Raw genomic sequence first — 25,036 nt, 5'->3', positions numbered from 1 at the left:
GAGACAGCCTCGGGAGGCCAGTCTTTGGCATTCGCACCCTTCTTGGTCAAAGGGTTAATAGGCGCGGCAATGGAAGAGTAATTCCTTATGAACTGCCTATAATAATTTGTGAAGCCAAGAAAGCGCTGTGTGGCCTTGAGGCTAGCGGGAAGGGGCCAGTTGGTAATGGCTGAGACCTTTCCAGGATCCATGCGAAGACCCGCACTAGAAACAAAACATCCCAGAAACAGGACCTCGGAACATTCAAAGGAACATTTCTCCATCTTGGCATAGAGATTGTTCTCTCTAAGGCGCTGAAGTACGGTGCGTACATGGTTTCTGTGAGCAGGCAGATTTTCAGAAAGGATGACAAATATCATCCAGATAGATGACAACAAACTGGTACAGTAGATCCCTGAATATTTCATTGACAAAGTTCTGGAACACAGCTGGAGCATTACACAAACCAAAAGGCATAACCAGGTATTCGTAATGCCCGTCCCTAGTGTTAAACGCGGTCTTCCATTCGTCACCTTCCCATATTCGAATGAGATTGTATGCACCTCTGAGATCCAACTTGGTGAAAATGGAAGCCCCCTTCAACCTGTTGAATAGCTCAGATATTAGAGGTAAGGGGTATCGGTTTTTGATAGTCACTGCGTTTAAACCTCTATAGTCGATGCAGGGTCTGAGGGTACCATCCTTTTTGGCAAGGAAAAAGAACCCTGCTCCTGCAGGCGATGAGGATTTCCGGGTGAAACCTCTCTCCAGATTCTCGGCAACATACTCAGACATTGCCTGGGTCTCTGGAATGGACAGAGGATAGGTACAACCCCTGGGCAGGGTTGCTCCAGGGACAAGGTCAATAGCACAGTCAAAAGATCTCTGGGGAGGAAGCACCTTAGCAGACTTCTTACAGAACGCATCACGGAAATCGCTGTATGCCGTGAGAAGATCAGACGATACAGATTTGGTAGCAATGGGAAGTTTCCCCTTGGGGGTCAACTTGAGAAGACAGGATGAGAAACACGAAGGACCCCAAGCCAGGATCTGCCCAGAGACCCAGTCCACATGTGGCGAGTGGAGCTGTAGCCAAGGAAGGCCCAATACAATGGGGGTAGAGGCCTTGGGTAGGATGAGGAAGGAGATCCACTCCTGGTGGAGTATCCCTACCGACATCCTAATAGGTAGCGTCTGGAAACAGATAGGGCCCCCTGGGAGCACAGTGCCATCAATTGCCGAGACTACCAGTGGAGTAGCGAGGGGAGAAAGGGTAAGCTTCATGGAAGAAGCAGTTCTCCAGTCCATAAAATTGCCGGCAGCCCCGGAGTCCAGATATGCTAGGACTGATTGGGGAGAAGTGCCTACATGGAGGAACACTGGAAAAAGAAGACGAGGAGGTGATGTTTCTGGGTCCAATACTCCACCTTCCAAATGTATTAGACCCGAGCGTTTCCCGGATGAAGTGAGCAGGAGTCACGAAAATGACCCTTGCCCCCACAATAAAGACACAAGCCCAGAGTTCTGCGTCTAGCACGTTCTTCGGGGGTTAGTCTGGTCCGGCCCAGCTGCATGGGTTCCTCAGCAGACTGAGGATGCTCCACAGGGCGACGGGAAAAAAGTTCAGGCTGACTAGGACCCAGGGGGTGCTGGCATCCTTTTTCCAAGGACCTCTCCTGGAAACGAATGTCAATCTGATTGCATAAGGAAATTACATCGTCCAGACCTGCGGGGATAGCTCTTCCTGCTAATTCGTCCTTCACTCGGTCAGAGAGGCCATGTAAAAAGGTTGCGACCAGGGCCTCATTGTTCCAGCTCAATTCAGCTGTGAGGATACGGAACTGAAGTGCATATTGTCCCACTGAACAAGATTCTTGGCGAAGGCGTAAAAGGGCACTAGCCGCAGAAGAAACCCGAGCTGGCTCCTCGAAGATATTATGAAAGAGCTTCAAGAAGTTGGACAGGCTGGAAACCACTGGATCATTTTTCTCCCACAGGCCAGCAGCCCAGGCTAAAGCTTCACCGGAGAGGAGGGAAATGATATAGGCTACCTTTGCCCGATCAGACAGAAAGTTTTGAGGCTGGAGCTCAAAATGAATGGTGCATTGGCTGAGGAAGCCCCTGCAGGCCTTGGAGTCCCCAGAGAAACGGGACGGAGCTGGCAGTAATAATGAATGCGTGGATGCGACTGGTGCGATAGGTGCAGTCGCAGACTGTACTTGAGGCTGCAGGTTCGGGGTTCCCAAGGAAGCCTGTAGCTGCTCGAAGCGGGAAGCCAGATATTGAAGGAATCGCATCACCTGAGTCTGATTAGATTCCTGGGTCTCAAGTCTCTGAACTATGCCCTGCAAAAGATCGACTGCAGGAAGCGGCACGTCAGCCGGGTCCATGGCTGATCAAACTGTCAGGTCACCTTGAGGCCAGGTGACAGATGCACACCGTAGGGATCAGGAGTGCACCGCAAGGTTGTGGACCCTACGGCTGACTGCTGCAGATGGGGGTCAAGGTTATAGGAAGGCAGGGCCGCCAGAACACCAAGATGGATCCCACCGGGGTTAGAGCATAAGATTCCCTGGAGCGTGAAGTCTAAGAGCCAGCAGGTGTTCACCAGAGCCTCTAGTGGTGAGGATGGACTTGGCTGCAACTGGCTCCAGGTCGCGACCCCCAGGGTCCCCCAGCTCACACCCACAGTAGGCAACAGGAGGATAGGGATGGTGAGGGACAAAGCCAAGGTCGGGGCCACAAGCAGACAGGAATAGTCAGGGACACGCCAAAAGGTCAGGATCACAGGCAAACAGGGATAGTCAAGGACACGCCAAAGTCGGTAACGGAACAACAGAAGAGCACACGGCAGGTAACAGGAAGCTAACACACAAAGGTTGATCAGCAGGATAGGCTAGCAGTGCATGGGTTAATATAGAATTCTCTGATGGGAGCTAGGGTGGAGCCATGCCAGAGGATGGATTACAAAAGCAGTCAGGTGAGGGTCGGCTGGTCTCTAGAGATGAACACATGGAGACAGGTAAGCAGACGAACTCTATTGCATAACCATGACACCCTCCCTTTCTTATGAGAGGGAAAATAACCTTCTTACTTTCCTGGTTTTGCCTCTGGATAACTAAAGCAGTGCACTAATTCCTGAAATATTCTCTGGCTCAATTCCCACTATCCTTGTCTGGTTGGTGACTGAGGAAGTCCACTTCCTGGTTTCTCATCTTTTATGTACTCTGCCACTATTGAGATGACCTTTCCTTCGGCCCAGCCCAGGATGTCCTTGGCAAGGTCCAGGAGGGTCTTTGGAACGGTTTCCTCCTTGATGATTCAGATACTGGCTGACATGAGACCCAGAACCCATAGAATCTCCCTCCTGTAGAAATATGAGGCTTCTGCCAACATTCCCGGACAGAAGAGACTACCTTATCCTTTTGACAGAAAGAGCTTTTGTAACCTTGTGTCCACCTGGTAACCTAAATAGGTTTTGACCTGAGTTGATTCCAGGGATGACTTTTCCAGGCTCACTATCCAGCCCAGCGCCTGCAGGACAGTAACTATGCTCTCGGTGTCTATTTTTACCTGAGCAGCCGAAGGACCAAAAATTTGCAGGTAGTCCAGGTAGGGAATTCATTTTATTCCTTGAAGGTCTAAGAAGGCCACCACCTCTAAGATTTTTGTGAAGATCCTCGGCAGGCCATTAGCCCAAAGTGGAGAGCCCTTAACTGCCAATGGAAGACACTGCAAATTTCAAGAAGGCCTGATATTCTGGGTGATTTGGAGCATGTAGATAGGCATCCTTGAGATCCAGCATTGTCAAAAAAGTCTCTTTCAGAAGATTCTTGCAAATTAAGTATATGTTCTCCATGGAAAACCTTTTGTATTCTAGGAAACTGTTTAGCTTCCTGAGATTTATAATGAGGTGGTACTTTCCCAAGGGTATGTGGATGGCAGTGGCGTCTCTAGGGGGTGGCTTTTGGGGCTATAGCCCTGAATCTGGGGCCCATAGCCCCAAGTCTCTGCAGGGGTCTCCAAGGGGAGGGGAGGTTCTCTGGGGACCCTGATGTAAGTGGGGGGCTCTTTGGGGACCCTAATTTTACAGGGGAGGCTCTCTGGGACCCTAATTTAAGGGGGGCTCTCTGGGAACCCTGATGTAAGGAGGAGACTCTCTGGGGATCCTGATGTAAGTGGGAGGCTCTCTGGGGATATATATACACACACACACGTATATTACTGTATATACATGTGTATGCCCACCCAAGCGTACAACTTTCTTTACTATGCTGCTATGGGCTCTACCCCCAGATCTTTTGTAGACCTAGCAACGCCCCTGGTGGACAGCAAACACATGGGAGTACAACCTCCTGGAATTGTTGATCTTTTGGTACAGGTACCACTACCTGCTGTTCTGCCAACTCCTGAATCCTTTCTAAGAGGGCCTTCTTTTTCAAAGCATCCCTGGGAGGATGAGTTAAAGTGATCATTAGTGGGGGCCTGAATGAGAATTCTAGACAGTAGCCTTCTCTCAAAAGCTGACAAATGTAAGAACTGCCTAATATTCCCTCCCATTGGAAGATGAACTGAGACAGCCGACCTTCCACCCTGATCCTTTGTAGTTTTGGTGCTTGTTCCAGGAAAGGAGAACAGAAGATTACATATCTGCTTCCCCCTACCATATCCACTTCTTATTGGGTTCTTTTTGGTTCTTTGCTGGTTCTATCCTGGTGACTCATGAAAAAAATTAATGTTTATTTTTTGACTTAACCAGGAATTTATTTTCTTTCTCAGAAGACCTGGATAGTACGGTATCCAGTCCTGGCCCAAAGAGCAAGGAAACTTTTAAGGCTGGGTTCACACTGCCGCACAGAGCGGCTCACAGTAGGGGTCCGGTACATCCTTATTCACAGTTTTTAGGTCTGATTTCAGTCCAAATTTTTGTCTGAATTTGAACCTGAAACAGACCAGAAGATGCATAGGACTCCTGTGTAATTTGCTCCAGAGCCGCTCCGGAGATGTGTGAACTGGCTCCATTGAGAGCTGGTCACAATCTCCTGACATGCAAATTGGATACAGGGAAACCCACATCAAATTCACAATAGTGTGAACCCAGCCTTAAAGGGTAGACCACACAACTTTCATTTTAGATGTAAGGTCACCCTCCCATGCCTTCACCCAAATAGCTTTTCTGGCTGAGCTAATTAGCACAGCTACCTTGGCAGAGGCCCTGATATATTCTACCACTGCATCCGCTAAATAGGCAACAGTCTTTCCTATGATTGAAAGGGAATTCACTATCTCCTCTGTTTTGGTCCCTTGGGACAGATGACTAGAAAGTCTCTTGATCCAAAAAAACAGCATTCCTGGCCACGCAAGTTGCCGCTAAGATGGGGACCATGGCAGAGGTGTTAGCTTTCTGGGATCTCTTTAGAAGAAAAAAAGAGGGGACGAGAGAGTGCCCCCCTCCTGAACCGTACCAGGCCACATACCGTCAACATGGGGAGGGTGCTTTGGGATCTGGCCCCAAAGCACCTTGTCCCCATGTTGATGGGGACAAGGGCCTCATCCCCACAACCCTTGCCCGGTGGTTGCGGGGGTCTTTGGGTGGGGGGGCTTTTCGGAATCTGGAAGCCCCTTTAACAAGGGGACCCCCAGATCCCAGCCTCCCCCCATGTGAATTGGTAATGGGGTACATTGTACCCCTACCATTTCACAAAAAAGTGTCAAAAGTGGTAAAAAAGACAAGAGACAGCTTCGGACAAGTCCTTTATTAAAGTGGTTGTAAACCCTTACAACACACTTTGACCTACAGGTAAGCCTAGATTAAGGCTTACCTGTAGGTCCAAGAAATATCTCCTAAACCTACACGGTTTAGGAGATATTTGCCGAAAGACAGGCACCGCTGTCTACGGCGCATGCGCCGTAGACAGCAGCGCGCAGGCGCACTGAGCGTGGCACCCGTCAACAGCGATATGCCACACGTGGCAGCTCCCGTGCGTGGCGTCATCGTGGCTTCGCCGAATGACAGCGGCAGGTGAAGCGAGACCCACCGAGAAGATGGATGCGCCGGACTACAGGGGACAGCGGTGACATCGCTGGCTCCTGTGTCAGGTAAGTGACACATAATGGACTACTATGCGATGCATAGTAGTCCATTATGCTTTGCCTTTGCAGGGAATGAAAGAGGAAGTAAACTCATCAGGGTTTACTTCCTCTTTAAGAAATATAAAAATAAAAATGTCCAGCCAAGTCCATTCATCTTCTATCACGCCGCGCAATGGACAGAAAAAAAAAGCCACAACCGTTTTGTCTCCATGGGAGGCTCCCGCCGACTGGTGCTTCTTCTCTGTGACAGTTCTTATATAGCTGAGGGCGGGGCCACCCGGTGACATAAACGGGTGACCTTGCCCCCTCTGAATCCACGGGGAAGCCGTCTGGTCATACCAATTTATGACACCTATGCTTCTAAGGAACTGGTCTTTCATTCTGATCAGTCAGCAGGATTAAGCAATAATGGTTTCCCCCATCCACACAAGCCAGGTGGGTGGAGTAATTCTCCCCACTGTACTATTCTATTCTGACAGCAGGGATTCTTTTGCCAATAGCTGAGGCCACTAATTGACTGAAAAATATCCAGCATTCTCGTTAGATAGAAGTCATTAGATTGACTTCTGTCAAGTGGGAATGGCCATAGATGGATTGAAATTTGTCTGGTTCCTGATGAATTCCATTCATTTCAATTAAACTATGGCCAGCTTTAGAATGTAAGCTCCTTGAAGGCAGGGACAGATAGGAATGTACAGTATGTAAAGCAAAATTATTGGCACTATATAAACGGTTGCAATAAATATAATCCTTCCTAAATATGTTAAAAGAAAAACATGTAAGTAGTGGTGCAAGCAGATGTGCAATGTCCATCATATAGTCCTTTGAGCTCTAGGAGTGTAGGATTTAAGATACACAGTTAATTACATCAGGGCCAGTCTTAGGAAGGAGTAGAAGCGGTCTCCTAACATGCAACAAGAGAAGAAGATACAGGTGCCTCTGAGTGTAGGCTGTTAAGCATTTATTATAAATAAAAAAGGAGAAAAATTCACATGGAGGAGATGGGAAATAGGCACATACTGTATTACAGTCCAGTGGATGAAAGCTGTGATGGGAGCCATCTCTGCTGCTCATGGGCTGTCCTGGTCAGCAGGATGCTAGTAAGATGGTGGAAGGCTGAGGGCTGGAACACAGGCTGAAATGCAACACTGACTATTATGATGTCATTGGCGTGCTTGCAATGCTCTTTGGAGCATGCACGATAGAGATACACTCAGTGCATGCTTCTTTCTCAAGCTGCTGTATTGGGGCTGGAGAGTGACTTATATGTGCCTTACTGCACTGCCATCTAATGGAGAAAATACTAATCTCTCGAATGGCACACGTATGTACTATTTTCTCTTATAGCAATTATTAACCACTTCACACTAAATCATGTACCTGAACGTCATTTGCATGTAGTGGTTATACCGGAGTGATGCCTGCAGGTGTATAATTTTTTAGAGCTGGTGGTCAGGTATCTAATGATAACAACCGATGCAGCTAATGAGCTGCTTGGCCATTATCACCAGGTGCGGGAGGAAACCTCATGTTTAACCACTTGCCGCCCGCCATAAAGCAAAATGACGGTGGCAAAGTGGTTTTAATATCCTGACCGGAAGTCATATGACGTGATCAGGATATTAAGCCGCTGTGCGCCCCCGGGGGCACGCATCACGGCGATCGTTGTTGCGGTGTGTCAGTCTGACACGCCGCAACTACGATCTCAGTAAAGAGTCTCAGACGGAGACTCCTTACCACAGGATCAGCCGTGTCCAATCACGGCTGATCACATTGTAAATAGTAAGAGCCACCAGGGACACCACCAGGGATGCCCAGCACCAGGCATGCCCCCCTAGACCACCAGGGATGCCAGTCAGTGCCCACAATGGGTATCACTGATTGGCATGCATTATTGTTTGGCACTGATTGGCATCCATCCCTACAATACTTTACACTACAATGCCGCCTATCAGTGCCCATCCATGCCGCCTATCAGTGCCCATCCATGCCGCCTATCAGTGCCCATCCGTGTCGCCTATCCATGTCCATCCATGCTGTCTATCCATGCCCATCCGTGCCGCCTTTCCATGCCGCCCATCCATGCTAATCCATGCCACCTATCCATGACAATCCGTGCCACCTATCAGTGCCTATTTGTGCCACCTATCAGTGTCTATCTGTGTCGCATATCAGTGCCGCCTATCAGTGCCACTTCATTGGTGCCACCTCATCGGTGCCCATCAGTGCCGCCTTATCAGTGCCCGTCACTGCAGCCCCATCAGTGAAGGAGAAAACTTACTTATTTACAAAGTTTTGTAACTGAAACAAAAAAAACATGTTGTTTTTTTTTTCAAGCTTTTCAGTCTTTTTTTATTTGTTTAGCAGAAAATAAAAGTCCCAGAGGCGATCAAATACCACCAAAAGAAAGCTCTATTTGTGGGAACAAAATGATAAAAATTTACTTTGGGTACAGTGTAGCATGACCGCGCAATTGTCATTCAAAGTGTGACAGCGCTGTAAGCTCAAAATTGGTCTGGGCAGGAAGGTGTATAAGTGCCCCCCGGTATTGAAGTGGTTAATATTGTGGTGTGATTGTTGGTCATGACAAAACATTTTTATTGTATATAAATTTACCCTTATTTATGTGTTATGTTGAAATGAAGGTCCTGTTTCTAAGACAGTCAACTGTGCAACAGAGGACTAAACTATAGATCACACTATAAGAATAAAGATCCCGCAAATTCCTTGCCTTATAAGAAAGATGGGTTTATTGAAGCCCCACAGAGTTGGCTCACACCTCTGCGCTCATACCTCTGCGCTCACACCTCTGCGCTCACACCTCTGCGCTAACACCTCTGCACTCACACCTCTGCACTGCATGTTCCAATGTAAAAAACACTTTGTAAAACCTGTGCTTTCATCCAACATGGTAAAAAAACAAGAGAAAAACCTATAAGCTTGAAAACTTCTATAATTGCTCCTACGACATGTGGTGTATTGTTTAAAGTGGTGTTTCGGCTGAAATTTTCCTTTTTAGATAACAATACCCCTATAATCCTTATACTTAATGGGTGGGTGTAACAAGATGTCCGCTTGTCCCTTCTCAGTGTATCCTTACTGTGGAGGAGTGTGGGGTTTAGCAAGATGGCGGCAACAAAATGCCACTTCCGTTACACATTCTGACGTTTCACCTAATCTGACAAATATATTGTTATGTATGTATCTGTATATATCTGCACAGAAACCAGGGATATCATTTACAATTAGCATCTTTTAAAAAGTAATTACCTTTTGCAGGAACTGCCCCATCAAATTGACACCATCAAAATGTCCCCATCACACTGCCTTCATCATATTGCACCCATCAAAATTGCCCCATCATATTGCCACCATCAAAATTACTCCCATCTTTTTGCCACCATCAAAATTGCCTCATCATACTGCCATTATTAAAATTGCCTCATCATACTGCCATTATCAAAATTGCCTCACCATACTGCCATTATCAAAATTGCCCCATCATACTACCATTATCAAAATTGCCCCATCATACTACCATTATCAAAATTGCCCCATCATACTACCATTATCAAAATTGCCCCATCATACTACCATTATCAAAATTGCCCCATCATATTGCCACCATCAACATTGCCCCATCATATTGCACCATCAAAATTGCCCCCATCATATTACCACCATCAAAGTTGTTCCCATCATATTGTCCCTATCAAAGTTGCCCCCATCATATTGTCCCTATCAAAGTTTCCCCCATCATATTGTCCCTATCAAAGTTGCCCCCATCATAATACCACCATCAAAACTGGCTCATCAAATTGCCTCCATCAAAATGTCCCCATCAAAATGCCTCCATCATATTGCCCACCATAAAATATTGCCCCCCATCAAAATAGCTTCAATCAAATTGCCCCATCATATTACCACCATCAAAACTGCCTCACCATATTGCCCCATCATATTACCACCATCAAAACTGCTCCATCATATTGCCACTATCATATTACCACCATCAAAACTGCCCCATCATATTACCGCCATCATATTACCACCATCAAAATGCATCCATCAAAATGCATCCATCAAATTGTTCCCATCAAAATGCCTCCATCAAATTGCCCCTATTAAAATGCCTCCATCAAAACTGCACCCATCATATTGCCACCATCATATTGCCACCATCATATTGCCCCATCATATTACCACCATCAAAACTGCCCTCATCAAATTGCCCCCCCCCCATCAAATTTCCCTATCTTAATTCATCCATCATATTGCCACCATCAAAATGCCTCCAACAAATTGCCCCATCAAAATGCCTCCTTCAAATTGCCCTATCAAAACTTCCCCCATCAAAACTGCCTCCATCAATTTGCCCCATCAAAATGTCTCCATCAAATTGCCCACATCAAAATTCCCCACATCAAAATTCCCCACATCAAAATTCCCCCATCAAATTGACCCATCAAATTTCCCCCATCAAAACTACCCCCATCAAAACTGCCCCATCAAAATTGTCCCCATCATAAATTGCCACCATCATATTGCCCCCATCGTATTTCCACCATCAAAACTGCCCCATCACATTGCCACCATCATATTACCACCATCAAACTGCCCCCATCAAAATGCCCCCATAGAATTGCCCCCATCAAAACTGCCCCATCAAAATGCCCCATCACATTGCCCCCATCAAATTGCTCCTATCAAAACTGCCCCATCATATTCCTCTATTATAATTAGTCATCATTAGTAATGGTCTGTCTGTCTGTCCCCTGCCCGGGCTCTGTATGTAATCAGAGCTAAGATGCTCTGTGACAGACCTAGAGGGGACAGAGGCTTTTTGGAGGGGACTGAATGCTAGCCTCTTGCTGACAGATTATGGGCCCTGGCATTTGGGGGGACGGTGTTCTTTGTGGAGCTGTATGCCTGGGGACCCTTGAGGTGGTGCTACTTTGGATTCAGGTCCATGTCCCCCAAGACACACAGACTCTGGGAACCCTGTATATGCCATATTAGAAACAGTGGCTGATTCATAGTGTTGGGACACATACTGTTAGGAGATGCTGATGTCAATTCCAGCCTCCAGTCTGTTGTTTTCTATAATGTAAATTAGTGTAGTATGACTTTGTCACAGCTTCTAACGAGTCTTTTCATCCAGTGTGCTAATTAACCCTGCAATTGTATAAATGAGATGTATGATAATGTGTATTGTATAGTCGGTGAGCTGGGAAACGTGACGTCTGGCCTAAAGGTCATGTCTCTGAGTCACCTAGGCTGTCTAAATGATTAGATAATTAGCTCATGTTAATTAGGTCTGGTGAGAGGTTGTATTTTCATCCTGCTGTATATATTTGTGTGAGAGCTCAAAATAAAGATTCATTCGTGTTTGAACCTCAAGACAGAGCCTTGTCTCGTACTTGGGGGGAGAGTTATTCATATAGGGTTCTTGTTTAGCTGATCGGAGTGTTTGGTAGCTGCCGTGGTGTTCAGGAAGTGAATGTCCTAAACGGCTTTAACCCCTTTCATACTTGGGGTGTTGTTACAACTGGTGGCAAGCAGCGGGATGATTACCACAGCCAGAAGGACAGCTACAAGAAGACACAGGCCAATGGAAGCACGGTATGAACGGCTAAAGCATTCTACCCTCAAGGACTTACTGGAGAATCGGGCCAACTGGCCAACAACCATAAGAAGAGGGACATTAACGCAGAACTAGTCTAAATGGATAGAGCCAAAACAGCCAACATAACCGAAAGGCCCAGCGTAACAGACAGGACAAGTTTTGATCGGGCTGTTAACCTAAGATTGCCACATTATGGCCCTAACCCTACAGTGGAAATCATAGACCTAGTTATAGCGGCTGTGGATGCAAATTGGCTACAGCAAAGAGGTGCTGCAGCAGTAGAAGTCACAGCAGCACCAACTGAAAGGAGAGGAGAGGTAAAGAATCCAGCCGCCATGGAAGAGGAATTCAGAAGGAGGTTGCGGGAGATGCAGATGCCGCATAGAGGACCAGTATCAAAGCAGGTTCAGCTGGGATGGTCTGATTCTATCCGCTGAAAACTCTGGAAGAAAGCGCTTGCTCTCGAGCAGCAACACCAGGGAAAAGTTCTCCCCTCCCTCCATGTAAGGTACTGGTTGCAGTATGAAGTAAGAATGCTGTTATTGGGGGAACAACTGAAGCGGGAGTGGACAGCTGAGTTAAGCAGGCTGATCCGGGCAGAGATGCGATTCGACTAGAGCTACAGAGCCCTCTGGTGGTATGTAGCCCAAGAGTGCCCGTGGTCAGCGGATGACAGCCCTATAGAAGGCTTTGACTATGGTGGCCTGGGATTATTGTATTGGAGGCTGTCCAGGGACCCTGACTTTGGGAGTGATCGGGAGTGGAGTTTGGAGGAAATAATGGAGCACAGAGAGCGAAGACTGAATGTCTCGGAAGGGCACTGGGCACAGGAAGATTTGGAGTTTCTGGCCATTCAGGAATGGGAGCTGGAGATCGCCTACAGACAACTGCTAGACTCTGCTCAGCAGCAGGGTGGGGCTCCCTTTGTCTGAGACTATCAGGAAAAAACAGTTGACAACTCTGAAATCCTGGCTGAAGAATCGGCAGTGGAAAATCTGGAGATTGCCATCCCCAAAGCTGAAGTGCTGACAACAGGGCAGAGTTCTGCTAACCTCTGCCCAGCACTGATAGCATCTTCCGGGTTCCATGGACAGGAGATGGTGAACCTCTATCCCCAGACACCAGTTGCAGAGTCAGAGGATTTGATAGACTTTTCTACTGAGGAAGAACAACCTGATGAGCCTCCAGCAGTAGAGCTGGTATCAGGGCCAAACTTCAGTGTGCTCTGCCCAGCACCAACAGCAGTATCTATGGAGTTGCAAGGAACTTCCACATTTGAGGCGCTGGTCACTGGACAGAGGGCCTAAGACCTCTGCCCCACACCTGTGACAGTTTTGGAGGCCCGAGGTGAGAAGGTCATGGTTTCTCTCTCCCAGTGGATTTCATAGATGCAGGGAGGAGAAGCAGCCATTTTCCTTTCCCAACAAGGGTTCGTGCACCTCTGAGACAATACCAGTGAAAGAGCGTTCCAACAGCAGACGGCGCCCCAGAATGATGACACTAACCCACCTGAAGTGCTGGCAACTGGGCAGAGTTCTACCAACCTCTGCCCAGCACCGGCAATGGCTGCAGACTTCCAGGGAGCCGGGGCGGTCGGCCTCCCTCCCTAGCAGTTAGCCAGAGCAGATGGTGTGAGGTTTCCAGCAGAAGGGATGGCAACAGGGCAGAGTGCTGCTGGCCTCTGACCTCAACTAACAGAGGATGAAGTTCCTGTAAAGGTGGATGGGGCTTCAGTCCCCACCTGTATACCCCAGGGATGCTGGGCAGTCAGCCTAGATCCCCAACAGCATGACGGAGTGAGCCCAGTCTTCTCTCCAGCGGCTGAGAGGACTCCAGGGAGAAGGGCCAGTGCAGGCCTCTCCCCAGTGGCGGATATGTTCTCTGAGAGAGGCAGAGGTTGGCTGGGTGAGTAATACTCTGTTTGGAACAATTTGTATGGGGTACTGTGTGGATACCAGAATTAGAGGACTGGAACCACTGACTAACTTTGGAGTCTGGGGTCTCCTCCTGTGTTTAGTCTCCTGCCGAAAGGGGAGAAATGTGACAAACCTAACCGGGACATAGGCTTTTGGAAGGGACTGAATGCTAGCCTCTTGATGACCGATTATGGGCCCTGGCATTTGGGGGAACGGTGTTCTTTGTGGAGCTGTATGCCTGGGGACCCTTGAGGTGGTGCTACTTTGGATTCAGGTCCATATCCCCCCAAGAGACAGACTCTGGGAACCCTGTATATGCCATATTAGAAATAGTGTATGATAATGTGTATTGTATAGTCGGTGAGCTAGGAGACTCTGAGTCACCTAGGCTTAGATAATTAGCGCATGTTAATTAGGTTTCTGGGGAGAGGCTGTATTTCCATCCTGCTGTATATATTTTTGTGAGAGCTCAAAATAAAGATTCATTCCTGTTTGAACCTCAAGACAGAGCCTTGTCTCATACTTTGGGGATAGTTATTCGTATGGGGTTCTTGTTTGGCTGATTAGAGTGTTCGGTAGCTGCCTTGGTGTTCCAGAAGTGAATGTCCTAAACGGTTTTAACCCCTTTCATACTCAGGGTGTCATTACATGCTCCAGTCGCCTACCCCACCGACCCATCACTGTGTATAAGAAGCTTTGGTAGCAATGGCAACAAAAGCCTGGTTACCCTTTTTAAAAATAGCGCTGGCCACCACCTTGCATCGTGTCATTTCCGGTTTGCAAATAACGCAATGCTATGGCCCAGTGATGCCGATTGCCACCTGGGATTGATGCCACACATCTCTCACGACGCATTGCAAACCAGAAATGACGCACGTGGCCGTGTCCAAGGAGGAGGAAATGATTAATAAATACAGCATATATACAAAAGGTGATGCATAAAAAAATGCAAATTTGTTTCTAGTGCACAGATTAGTGAGGGATGCTGAGGAGTAGTAAAAGTGTGTGGAACTCCCCTTTAAGTTGCCCTTGCAATCTACTGTATGTAGGAGGCCCCATCTGTCCACTCTGACAAAGATTTGGTGAGCATCAGAGATGAGTAGAGGAAGTCGAGGACAAGCACAGTGTCCCCCATCACTTTGCCAAACATCACCATAAATACACTACAGGTTTAGAGGTGAGGATCATTGAGCAGATGCCCAAAAATCTCTGCTCTCTGCAAACGTGAAACTTTTTGCATTTATTTTTGACACCCTTTTGCCTGGGGGGGCTAAATAGAGAATTAGATAGAAGCTTCTACCATATTATGAGCCTCTACTGTCAATAAATTAATTATTTCTCCTCTCTCTTAGGTGGTAACAGTTTTTTGTCTCTTTGTGGTGGGATGTAAAAGATGGTTTGGGTGGTGGGGGGCAACTTCCTCTAGGAGTAAGTAAACTTCAAATTAAACTGACCAGCACATGCACTGAAGTATATATGATTGTCATTATACATCCTGTTGCAGGGGTGTCAAACTCAATTTCACTGTGGGCCGCATCAGCATTATGATTGTCCTCAAAAGGGCCAGTTGTATCTGTAAGATTAGATGTGCATCCCCTCCCCTTACATTAGATGTCGAGAGCTACCCCACCATCAGAAGTTCCCTACTCTCCCTAACATCACAGTGCACCCCCTTTTTTTATGCTGCTGCTGGGAAGAAGCTGCATGCATTGCTTGAAAGCAGAACGTTAGGGTCTGGAGGAGGACCAGAGGAGGGCTGGAGCTCTCCTGTAGCTGCAGGAGAGGTGTGAGGGCCACATGAAATGGCCTGGAAGGCCAGATTTGGCCTGTGGTCCTTGTGTTTGACACCTGAGGATCAGTCCATATTAAAGCAGAGTTTCACCCAAAAGTGGAACTTCCGCTTTAAGGCCTCCTCCCTGGCTCCTGTTTGTGAAACTGAGCTTTTGATGAGGAGGGGGGGATCAGGTACCCAAATTTGACAGGTACCTGCACCCACTTCCATTCCATTCAGCCTAGGCTGCTGGAAGTCTTCTGGGACACATGACAGGTCCTAGAAGACTTTGGGACCAGTCGCGGAGTTTTCGTCCCGAAAAAAAATGTATTTAGTTACTCCCGAAATGTTATTTATTTAATTTCGTTAAAAAATGCATTCGTCCGAAAATCTAAAATAATTAAGGTCGAATCTATCATTGAAGGCTTATGGTGTCTGTTGAATGTTCTAAGAAGATTTGACGGAGCAGCTAAACTGTACACCGCTGGGATTGTATATTTCCAGTCAAATGTTCCGCCTACAAGCTATAGTAGAATTCTAATGTTGTATGACACTGGTAATAATTATATTTATTAATTATTATTATTAGTCAACCAACATTAGAATTCTTCTATAGCCTATGGGCAGAGCATTTGACCATAAATGTCCACTCGTGGCGACTGCTTCGTCAAATCTTTATGTTGAATCTTTTCTCTCTATATAATCTTGGACTAATAGAGTTAAGGTGAGGCACATTCGACCACAGGTTCGATGGACACAGATCTCTATTGTCAGCATCATGTCGAATCTCCTATCTATACCGAACTGTTGTCACAACGAAAAGGAAAATAAAGTGGATCTTTTGGTTTTCAGATTCTGCACGTTCGTTTTAGTTTGTTAAAACAATAACGAAAATACTCGAAATTCGGACGAAAATGCATTCGTACGAAAATTAAAATGAATGGACATGTCTATCACACGGACACATCAAAGAGATTTGAAGCCCGAGTATAATAAGTCCTGACAGTCCCCCTATGAATATACATGATTATATCAATTAATATATTGACCATTAATTATCCATTAACCGCTTCCAGACCTCCCACAGTACATATACAGCGGCAGGGCAGACTGGCTGTGCTAAATCATATACCTGTATGTGATTTTGTGCACATGGTGTAGTGCGCTGCTTCCACTGTGATTGGATACTATGGGAGCCAATTAGCGTGTCCGGCGACCGCGATGGCTGCCGCGACCCGCTGATTGTTCTGTGGAGAGACAGATCTGCGGTGTGCCTATGTAAACAAGGCAAACTGCTGATCTGTCAGAGAGCAAAGGAGAGATCTTTGGGTTTCAGCTAAGCTGACACCTGATCTCTCTTTTCCTCCAGTGTAACAGTCCCCCAGTTAGAAAGCACCACCTAGAACAGTGATGGAGAACCTCGGCACCCCAGATGTTTTTGAACTACATTTCCCATGATGCTCATGCACTCTGCAGTGTAGTTTTTTTGTTTATAGTGCAAAAAGTAAAAAAAAAACAGAGGTAATCAAACACCACCACAAGAAAGCTCTATTTGTGGAAAAAAAATGACAAATTTTATTTGGGTACAGCGTTGCATGACAATTGTCCGTTAAAGTGACGCAGTGCCGTATCTCAAAAAATAGCCTGGTCAGGAAGTGGGTAAAACCTTCCGGGACTGAAGTGGTTAATTATTACATTTATATATTTTTAATTATGCCTGCGTTTGATTCATTTCTCATTTATCACAAAATTATACTCCCAAACACTTGCCCTGCATTTTTTCATTATTTTTCACCTAATCCATGCACAAATTATATATATATAATACACACACACATGTCACAAAAGTGAGTACACCCCTCAGTCACATGTTTGTAAATATTTTCTTCTATCTTTTCATGTGACAGCACTGAAGAAATTACACTTTGCTACAATGTAAAGTAGTGAGTGTACAGCTTGTATAACAGTGTAAATTTGCTGTTCCCTCAAAATATCTCAACACACAGCCATTAATGTCTAAACCGCTGGCAACTAAAGTCAGTACACCCCTTAGTGGAAATGTCCAAATTGGGCCCAATTAGCCATTTTCCCTCCCGGTGTCTTGTGGCTCATTAGTATTACAAGGTCTCGGGTGCGAATGGGGAGCAGGTGTGTTAAATTTGGTGTTATTGCTCTCACTCTCTCTTACTGGTCAGTGGAAGTTCAACATGGCACTTCATGGCAAAGAACTCTCTGAGGATCTGAAAAAAAGAATTGTTGCTCTACATAAAGATGGCCTAGGCTATAAGAATATTGCCAAGACCCTGAAACTGAGCTGCAGCACGGTGGCCAAGACCACACAGAGGTATAACAGGACAGGTTCCACTCAGAACAGGCCTCACCATGGTCCACCAAAGAACTTGAGGTCATGTGCTCAGCGTCATATCCAGAGGTTGTCTTTGGGAAATAGACGGATGAGTGCTGCCAGCATTGCTGCAGAGATTGAAGGGGTGGGGAGTCTGTCAGTGCTCAGACCATACGCTGCACACTGTATCAAATTGGTCACACTGATATGGCTGTCATCCCAGAAGAAAGCCTCTTCTAAAGATGATGCACACGAAAGCCCCCAAACTGTTTTGCTGAAGACAAGCAGACTAAGTTCATGGATTACTGGAACCTTGTCCTGTGGTCTGATGAGACCAAGATAAACTTATTTGGTTCAGATGGTGTAAGGCCGCGTACACACGCGGGGACTGTTCGCTCAACTTTGTCCGTCAAACAGTTTCAGCGGACAGTCCGCTCAAACTTAGCATGGACGGACTTGCCCACACACAATGAACGAACAGTCCGCTGAAACCGTGCGCGATGACGTGAACGGCACGTACGACGGGACTAGAAAAAGACGTCCTATACACTGCAATGCAACCTTCGGCGTGTAAATCCTTTCTGAGCATGCGCGGAACTTTGTTTGACGAACAAGCCTACACACGAGGGGACTGTTCGCTGAAACAAAGTTTCAGCGGACAGTTTTTCGGAAATTCCGAAAAACTTTGTTCAGCAGACTGTTCGCTGAAACTGTCCGCTGAAAGCCCACACACGGGCGGACTGTCCGCTGAAACACTGTTCAGCGGACAAAGTTGAGCGAACAGTCCCCGCGTGTGTACGCGGCCTTAAGCGTGTGTGGCGGCAACCAGGTGAGGAGTACAAAGACAAGTGTGTCTTGCCTACAGTCAAGCATGGTGGTGGGAGTGTCATGGTCTGGGGCAGCATGGGTGATGCTGGCACTGGGGGGCTACAGATCATTGAGGGAACCATGAATCCCAAAATGTACTGTGACATATTGAAGCAGAGCATGACCCCCTCCCTTCGGAGACTGGGCCGCAGGACAGTATTCCAACATAACCACCCCAACACATACCTCCAACACCACCACTGCCTTGCTAAAGAAGCTGAGGGTAAAGGGCCAAGCATGTCTCCAGACCTAAATCCTATTGAGCATCTGTGGGGCATCCTCAATAGTGGAAGGTGGAGGAGCGCAAGGTCTCCAACATCCACCAGCTCTGTGATGTCATCATGGAGGAGGGGAAGAGGACTGCAGTGGTGACCTGTGAAGCATTTTCACTTAGGGGTGTACTCACTTTTGTTATTTTTAGGGGACAGCAAATTAACACTATTATACAAGCTGTGCAGTCGCTACTTTACATTGTAGTAAAGTGTAAATATTTACAGAAATATGAGGGGTGTACTCACTTTTGTGAGATACTGTGTGTATATATATATATATATATATATATATATATATATATATATATATATATATATATATATATATATATATATATATAGTGGTGTGAAAAAGTGTTTGCCCCCTTCCTCATTTCCTGTTCCTTTGCATGTTTGTCACACCTAAGTGTTTCGGAACATCAAACCAATTTAAACAATAGTCAAGGACAACACAAGTAAACACAAAATGCAATTTGTAAATGAAGGTGTTTATTATTAAAGGTGAAAAAAAATCCAAACCATCATGGCCCTGTGTGAAAAAGTGATTGCCCCCCTTGTTAAAACATACTATAACTGTGGTTGTCCACACCTGAGTTCAATTTCTCTAGCCACACCCAGGCCTGATTATTGCCACACCTGTTCACAATCAAGGCATCACTTAAATAGGAGCTGCTTGACACAGTAAGGTCCACCAGAAGATCCTTAAAATCTACACATCATGCCGAGACCCAAAGAAATTCAGGAACAATTGAGAAAGAAAGTAATTGAGATCTATCAGTCTGGAAAGGGTTATAAAGCCATTTCCAAAGCTTTGGGAATCCAGCGAACCACAGTGAGAGCCATTATCCACAAATGGCGAAGACATGGAACAGTGGTGAACCTTCCCAGGAGTGGCCGGCCGCCCAAAATTACCCCAAGAGCGCAGCGACGACTCATCCAAGAGGTCACAAAAGACCCCACAACAACGTCCAAGGAACTGCAGGCCTCACTTGCCTCAGTTAAGGTCAGCGTTCATGCCTCCACCATCAGGAAAAGACTGGGCAAAAATGGCCTGCGTGGCAGAGTTCCAAGGAGAAAACCACTGCTGAGCAAAAAGAACATCAAAGCTCGTCTCAATTTCTCCACAACACATCTTGATGATCCCCAAGACTTTTGGGACAACATTCTGTGGACCGATGAGACAAAAGTGGAACTCTTTGGAAGGTGTGTGTCCAAGTATATCTGGCGTAGAAGGAACACTGCATTTCATAAAAAGAACATTATACCAACAGTAAAATATGGTGGTGGTAGTGTGATGGTCTGGGGCTGTTTTGCTGCTTCAGGACCTGGAAGACTTGCCGTGATAAAAGGAACTATGAATTCTGCTGTCTACCAAGAGATCCTGAAGGAGAATGTCCGACCATCTGTTCGTGTACTCAAGCTGAAATGAACTTGTATTCTGCAGCAGGACAATGATCCTAAACACACCAGCAAGTCCACCACCGAATGGCTGAAGAAAAACAAAATGAAGACTTTGGAGTGGCCTAGCCAAAGTCCTGACCTGAATCCTATTGAGATGTTGTGGTATGACCTTAAAAAGGCCGTTCATGCTCGAAAACCCTCTAATGTAACTGAATTAGGACAATTCTGCAAAGATGAGTGCGCCAAAATTCCTCCAGGACGCTGTAAAAGCCTCATTGCACGTTATCGCAAACGCTTGGTTGCAGTTGTTGCTGCTAAGGGTGGCCCAACCAGTTATTAGGTTTAGGGGGCAATCACTTTTTCACACAGGGCCATGATGGTTTGGATTTTTTTTCACCTTTAATAATAAACACCTTCATTTACAAATTGCATTTTGTGTTTACTTGTGTTGTCCTTGACTATTGTTTAAATTGGTTTGATGTTCCGAAACACTTAAGTGTGACAAACATGCAAAGGAACAGGAAATGAGGAAGGGGGCAAACACTTTTTCACACCACTGTATATATATATATATATATATATACAGTATATTCATAATTTATTTATAATACAGTCTTATAAATTTAGTAATACTTGATTGATTTAATATAGTTAATCTTTATATGTATTCCGTATTGTTTTTACATGTATTTTTTACATATTTTTTATTATCAATTCTTAACCATGTATACATGTATGAATTTATATATTTTAAACTTTAGTAATTGCTATAAGAAAAATAGTACATAGGTTTACCATTAGAGAGATTGGTATTCTCTCCACTAGATGGCCGTGCAGCAAGGCACATATAAAGCACTCTCCAGCTGCAATACAGCAGCTTGAGAAAGGAGTGCGTACTAAGTATATCTCACTAGCGTGCATGCACCGAAACGCGCTGTGAGCATGCCGGTGATGTCATCATGGTTGGTGATGCATTCCAGCCTGTGTTTCACCCCTCGCTTAAAGCCTTCCACCACCTTACCAGCATCCTGCTGGCCAGGACAGCCCCCAGTGCGGAGCAGCACAATGTCCATCCACCGGACTGTAATATGTGCCTATTTCCTATCTCCTCCATGTTTTACTTTACTTTTATAAATGCTTAACAGTCTACACTCAGGTGCATGTATCTTCTTCTCTTTTTTCTGAATATGTGTGTCTTTATACTGCTTTATTGACTTTTAATAATATGAACTTATAGTAAATACCCAAAGATCTACACTCAGAACACAAGAAGGTACATTTTTAATTACTCTAAACATAATGCCTATTTCTACTTTAAACTGAGTAATAAAATACTAATATTATATTTCCAGATATTCAGGAAACGCACAAACAACATCTGATGGAGAAGACTGAGACTCTAGTGGAGCATAGACCCCCAGGAACTACCCTGGAACCACAAAGATTCCTCATCAATGAGCGTTATGTGGATCTGATTGTAGTGTCCACCAATCAGTTCAGGGAACGTCCCCAGAATGAGATAATACAGACTGGGGTAAAACATGAAAAATGCTTGAAGAGAACACAAACTGGACTGGAACACATTTCCCCCAACAAGCTGTTCCGATGGAACCCCCAGTCACATTGTGTACCACATGCAGTAATGGTGAGCGGAGTGCCAGGAATAGGGAAGACCACAATGATGCAGAAGTTTGTCTATGACTGGGTGACCGGAAAACACTACCAGAGATTTGCCTTTCTCTTCTTCTTCAGATTCCGGGACCTTAATAGACTGGGAGAGGTCAGCTTGGAGGAGATGATTCTTCATCAATATCCATATCTGGAGAGTCAGATTGGAGACATTTTACAAGATCCAGAGAGACTTCTGTTTCTATTTGATGGCTTAGATGAAAGCATTCACCAAATAGATCTTGGGTCAAATAGTTTGTGTACAAATGCCGATCGTAGAACACATTTTGGTGAGATTGTGGTCAGTTTGGTGAGGCAGAGTCTTCTTAAGGGTTGCTCTGTACTGATAACCAGCCGTCCAACCAGACTGGCATCAGTTGATATCGGCGTTTTCCAGAGAATAGCTGAGATCATGGGATTTCTCCATGGAGACAGACGGATCTTCTTCAATCATTTCTTTGGAAATGAGGAATTGTCAGGAAAGGCTTTTCATTATGTACAGGAGAATGACACACTGTACACTTTCTGTTATATCCCATCATACTGCTGGATCATCTGTACAGTGTTATCAATGTGCTTCAGATCCCAACCAACAATCACTGATCAGCTGATGACATCATTACCCAAAACAGTGACACAACTCTTTGTGACTTTTGTCTCCAACATTCTGGCCAATCACAGCCAGAATAAAGATGGTGGTCACACTGCCCGGGAACTGCTGACATCTATTGGGCGGATGGCAGAACATGGAGTCATGAATCACACGATTGTATTTGATGATCGTCATCTGGAGTCATTCAGTGTGAGAAATGATAATCATGTCTTCTCATCTTTTATGATGGAATCTGGTCAGCCTCCTGATGTGGATTACACCTTCTTACATCTCACTCTTCAGGAGTTTTTTGCTGCTTTAGTCCATTTTATTAACTATGATCCTGCCAGATTTAAGGAAACGCTTGCGAAAGCGAATACATACAAAGATGGCCGTGCTGAAATATTCCTCCGTTTCCTCTGCGGTCTCTCAGACTCTTCTACTAGATCCATGTTAGAGTCTCATGTAGGAAAATTGTCTACTCAGGCTGCCGGACATGTCATCACCTGGATCCAGAAAAAAATCAGAAAACAAAAATCTGACATACCCATAAGAGGCACTAAATATCGTCTTAATGTATTCGACTATCTCTATGAGAGCAGGAATAAGGCTCTGATCTCGCATTGTATTAGATCAAACAAAGTTGACTTTTCTGGTGTCCCCCTCAGCCCCCTCGACTGCTCTGTGCTGTCTTATATCCTTCAGTCCTGCAGAGAGATGGAAGTAAATCTGAGTTCATGTACAATTTCAAGTGAAGAATTAAGGAAATGTATACCGGCTCTACACAATATCAAGTGTTTGAGGTAAATATTAAATCTGATTAATCACGCTGCTGTAATAAATTGGTGTTTTGAGGAGTTTTTGCCAGAAAAATTACTGATTATTAGTGTGATTGGTTTGACAATGAGATTCATTATAGAGATTAACCCCATAATGTATACAAGCGAGCTGAGTGGATTATAGTGATTCAAATGGCAAATAAATTATGTATGTAATAGTATTGGTGAACTTAATGATAGCTAGAATGAAAAATAAAATAAAAAATATAGAAAATATATTTTAACGAACTTGCCGCCCGCCCTATAGGCAATTGACGGCTGCAAAGTGGTTGCATAATCCTGACCGGACGTCATATGACGTGATCAGGATTATGAGCCGCTGCGCGCCCCCGGGTCTGACACCCGGCAACTACGATCTCGGTAAAGAGCCTCCGATTTTTTTTTTTTGATTATTTATTGTTATTCTATATTCACCTTCTGATTTATATATTTACTTTTTTTAAGTAGCAGCTGGAGGGACGTCTGATAGCAGAGCTCCAGGACGGCGACTACCATCCACCGCCATCCGGAGCAATAAGAGCACAGCCGAACACCCATCCTTCAGGGGGCTGCTGCTGTGACTACTGGGCAACACCTCACGGGACCATTTGAGCTCCGGGAGAAGTGCCGGTGCTGCGGGCCGCCGCGATTTGAGAAGGACGGACGGGCGCCATCTTGGGGCCTACAGACAGGCCGCCGCGTGCCGCACATCTCCGCCGGCCTCACAGCTCACCGGAGCCCATCGTGAGCCGCGGCCTGTAAGCGGGCCCCGATCGGTAGTACACCGCCGCCGAGGACTCCCTCTATGCACCCGGGGCGGCGCTGGTGAAGCAGGCCGCAGTGAGGCCTTGTAATAAGAAGGGCGCCATCTTGGGGCCTACGGCCAGGCCGCTCCACTCCACCGCCAGACGCAAGGACCCCAGGCAGCCCCTCACACAGGACAGATCCAGGCCGCTGTTGATGAGCTCCTCATTGTGGACAGGACCCGCAGGAGAATAAGCCGCAACTTGGGCCTACTTCCTGTGCACACAGTGAGTACCACAGAGCCCACGCCACCCCCCCTATAGCTGACACTACCTGGCAACTGGTCCCTGCCAGAGGCTTATCCATTGGAGAGTACCCCCTGCCACCCCACCTTGCATGCACTGGGACTTTCAGGGAGCTGAAACTGACTGTGGGACAACAAGAGCCAGCAGGCCCACAGATAAGACACCAGCGGCCATCTTGCTACACCCTGCTTGCTTATCCCACTTCTACACCTAACTGAATTTGCTTGAGTCGGCCGTTCGGACCACAAAAAGATCCCAACGAAGACTGTGCTTAAGGTACACCCCACTCAGTCCCTAGACTGCCATACACTCTCAGTAGGGGCAGTGGCCTGGTACATGGCCTATATGTTGTTGCTGTAGGAGAACCCTGATGACCTGGGGTCCTGAGTAGTGAAAACGGATCATTTTGACTATGTCAACGCACTCACGGAGAAGTACACATAACCATACCCTGCGCTCTCTGGGGACCCCACAGAGCAAAACATCATCTGCAAACCTAAGTAAATTTCAATACTCAGGCAGCGGTAAATATACCAAAAAAGCATCCCCGCTGAGCAACAGCATTATAGCAGACATGGAGTACGATGAGGTCTCCCTACCGGCCTCTGAAGATTCTGCTGCTGGCGCCAATAAGACTGAC

The 25,036-nt window shown here is 46.1% G+C and overlaps 1 protein-coding gene across 10 annotated transcripts in view; it reads left to right on the top strand.

The window, feature by feature from the left end:
* Positions 1-25,036, top strand: part of LOC143973688 (NACHT, LRR and PYD domains-containing protein 12-like) — a 280,532-nt gene that overhangs the window by 76,202 nt on the left and 179,294 nt on the right. For 2 of the 10 annotated variants that reach the window (XM_077474581.1, XM_077474603.1), the window contains exon 4: positions 21,622-23,332. The exons of the other annotated variants lie outside the window; for them this stretch is intronic. In XM_077474581.1, the coding sequence (XP_077330707.1) occupies positions 21,651-23,332 (1,682 nt within the window). In that variant the 5' untranslated portion in view covers positions 21,622-21,650. The remainder of the gene's footprint in view (positions 1-21,621; positions 23,333-25,036) is intronic. 10 annotated transcript variants of the gene reach the window in all.

Source organism: Lithobates pipiens, unplaced genomic scaffold (assembly GCF_037356315.1).
Source record: "Lithobates pipiens isolate NorthernLeopardFrog02 unplaced genomic scaffold, aLitPip1_a1.2 Scaffold_115, whole genome shotgun sequence".
Taxonomy (NCBI): Eukaryota; Metazoa; Chordata; class Amphibia; order Anura; family Ranidae; genus Lithobates; species Lithobates pipiens.
The sequence above is the reverse complement of the archived record's forward strand: the minus strand, read 5'-3'. Positions and strand labels throughout refer to the sequence as shown.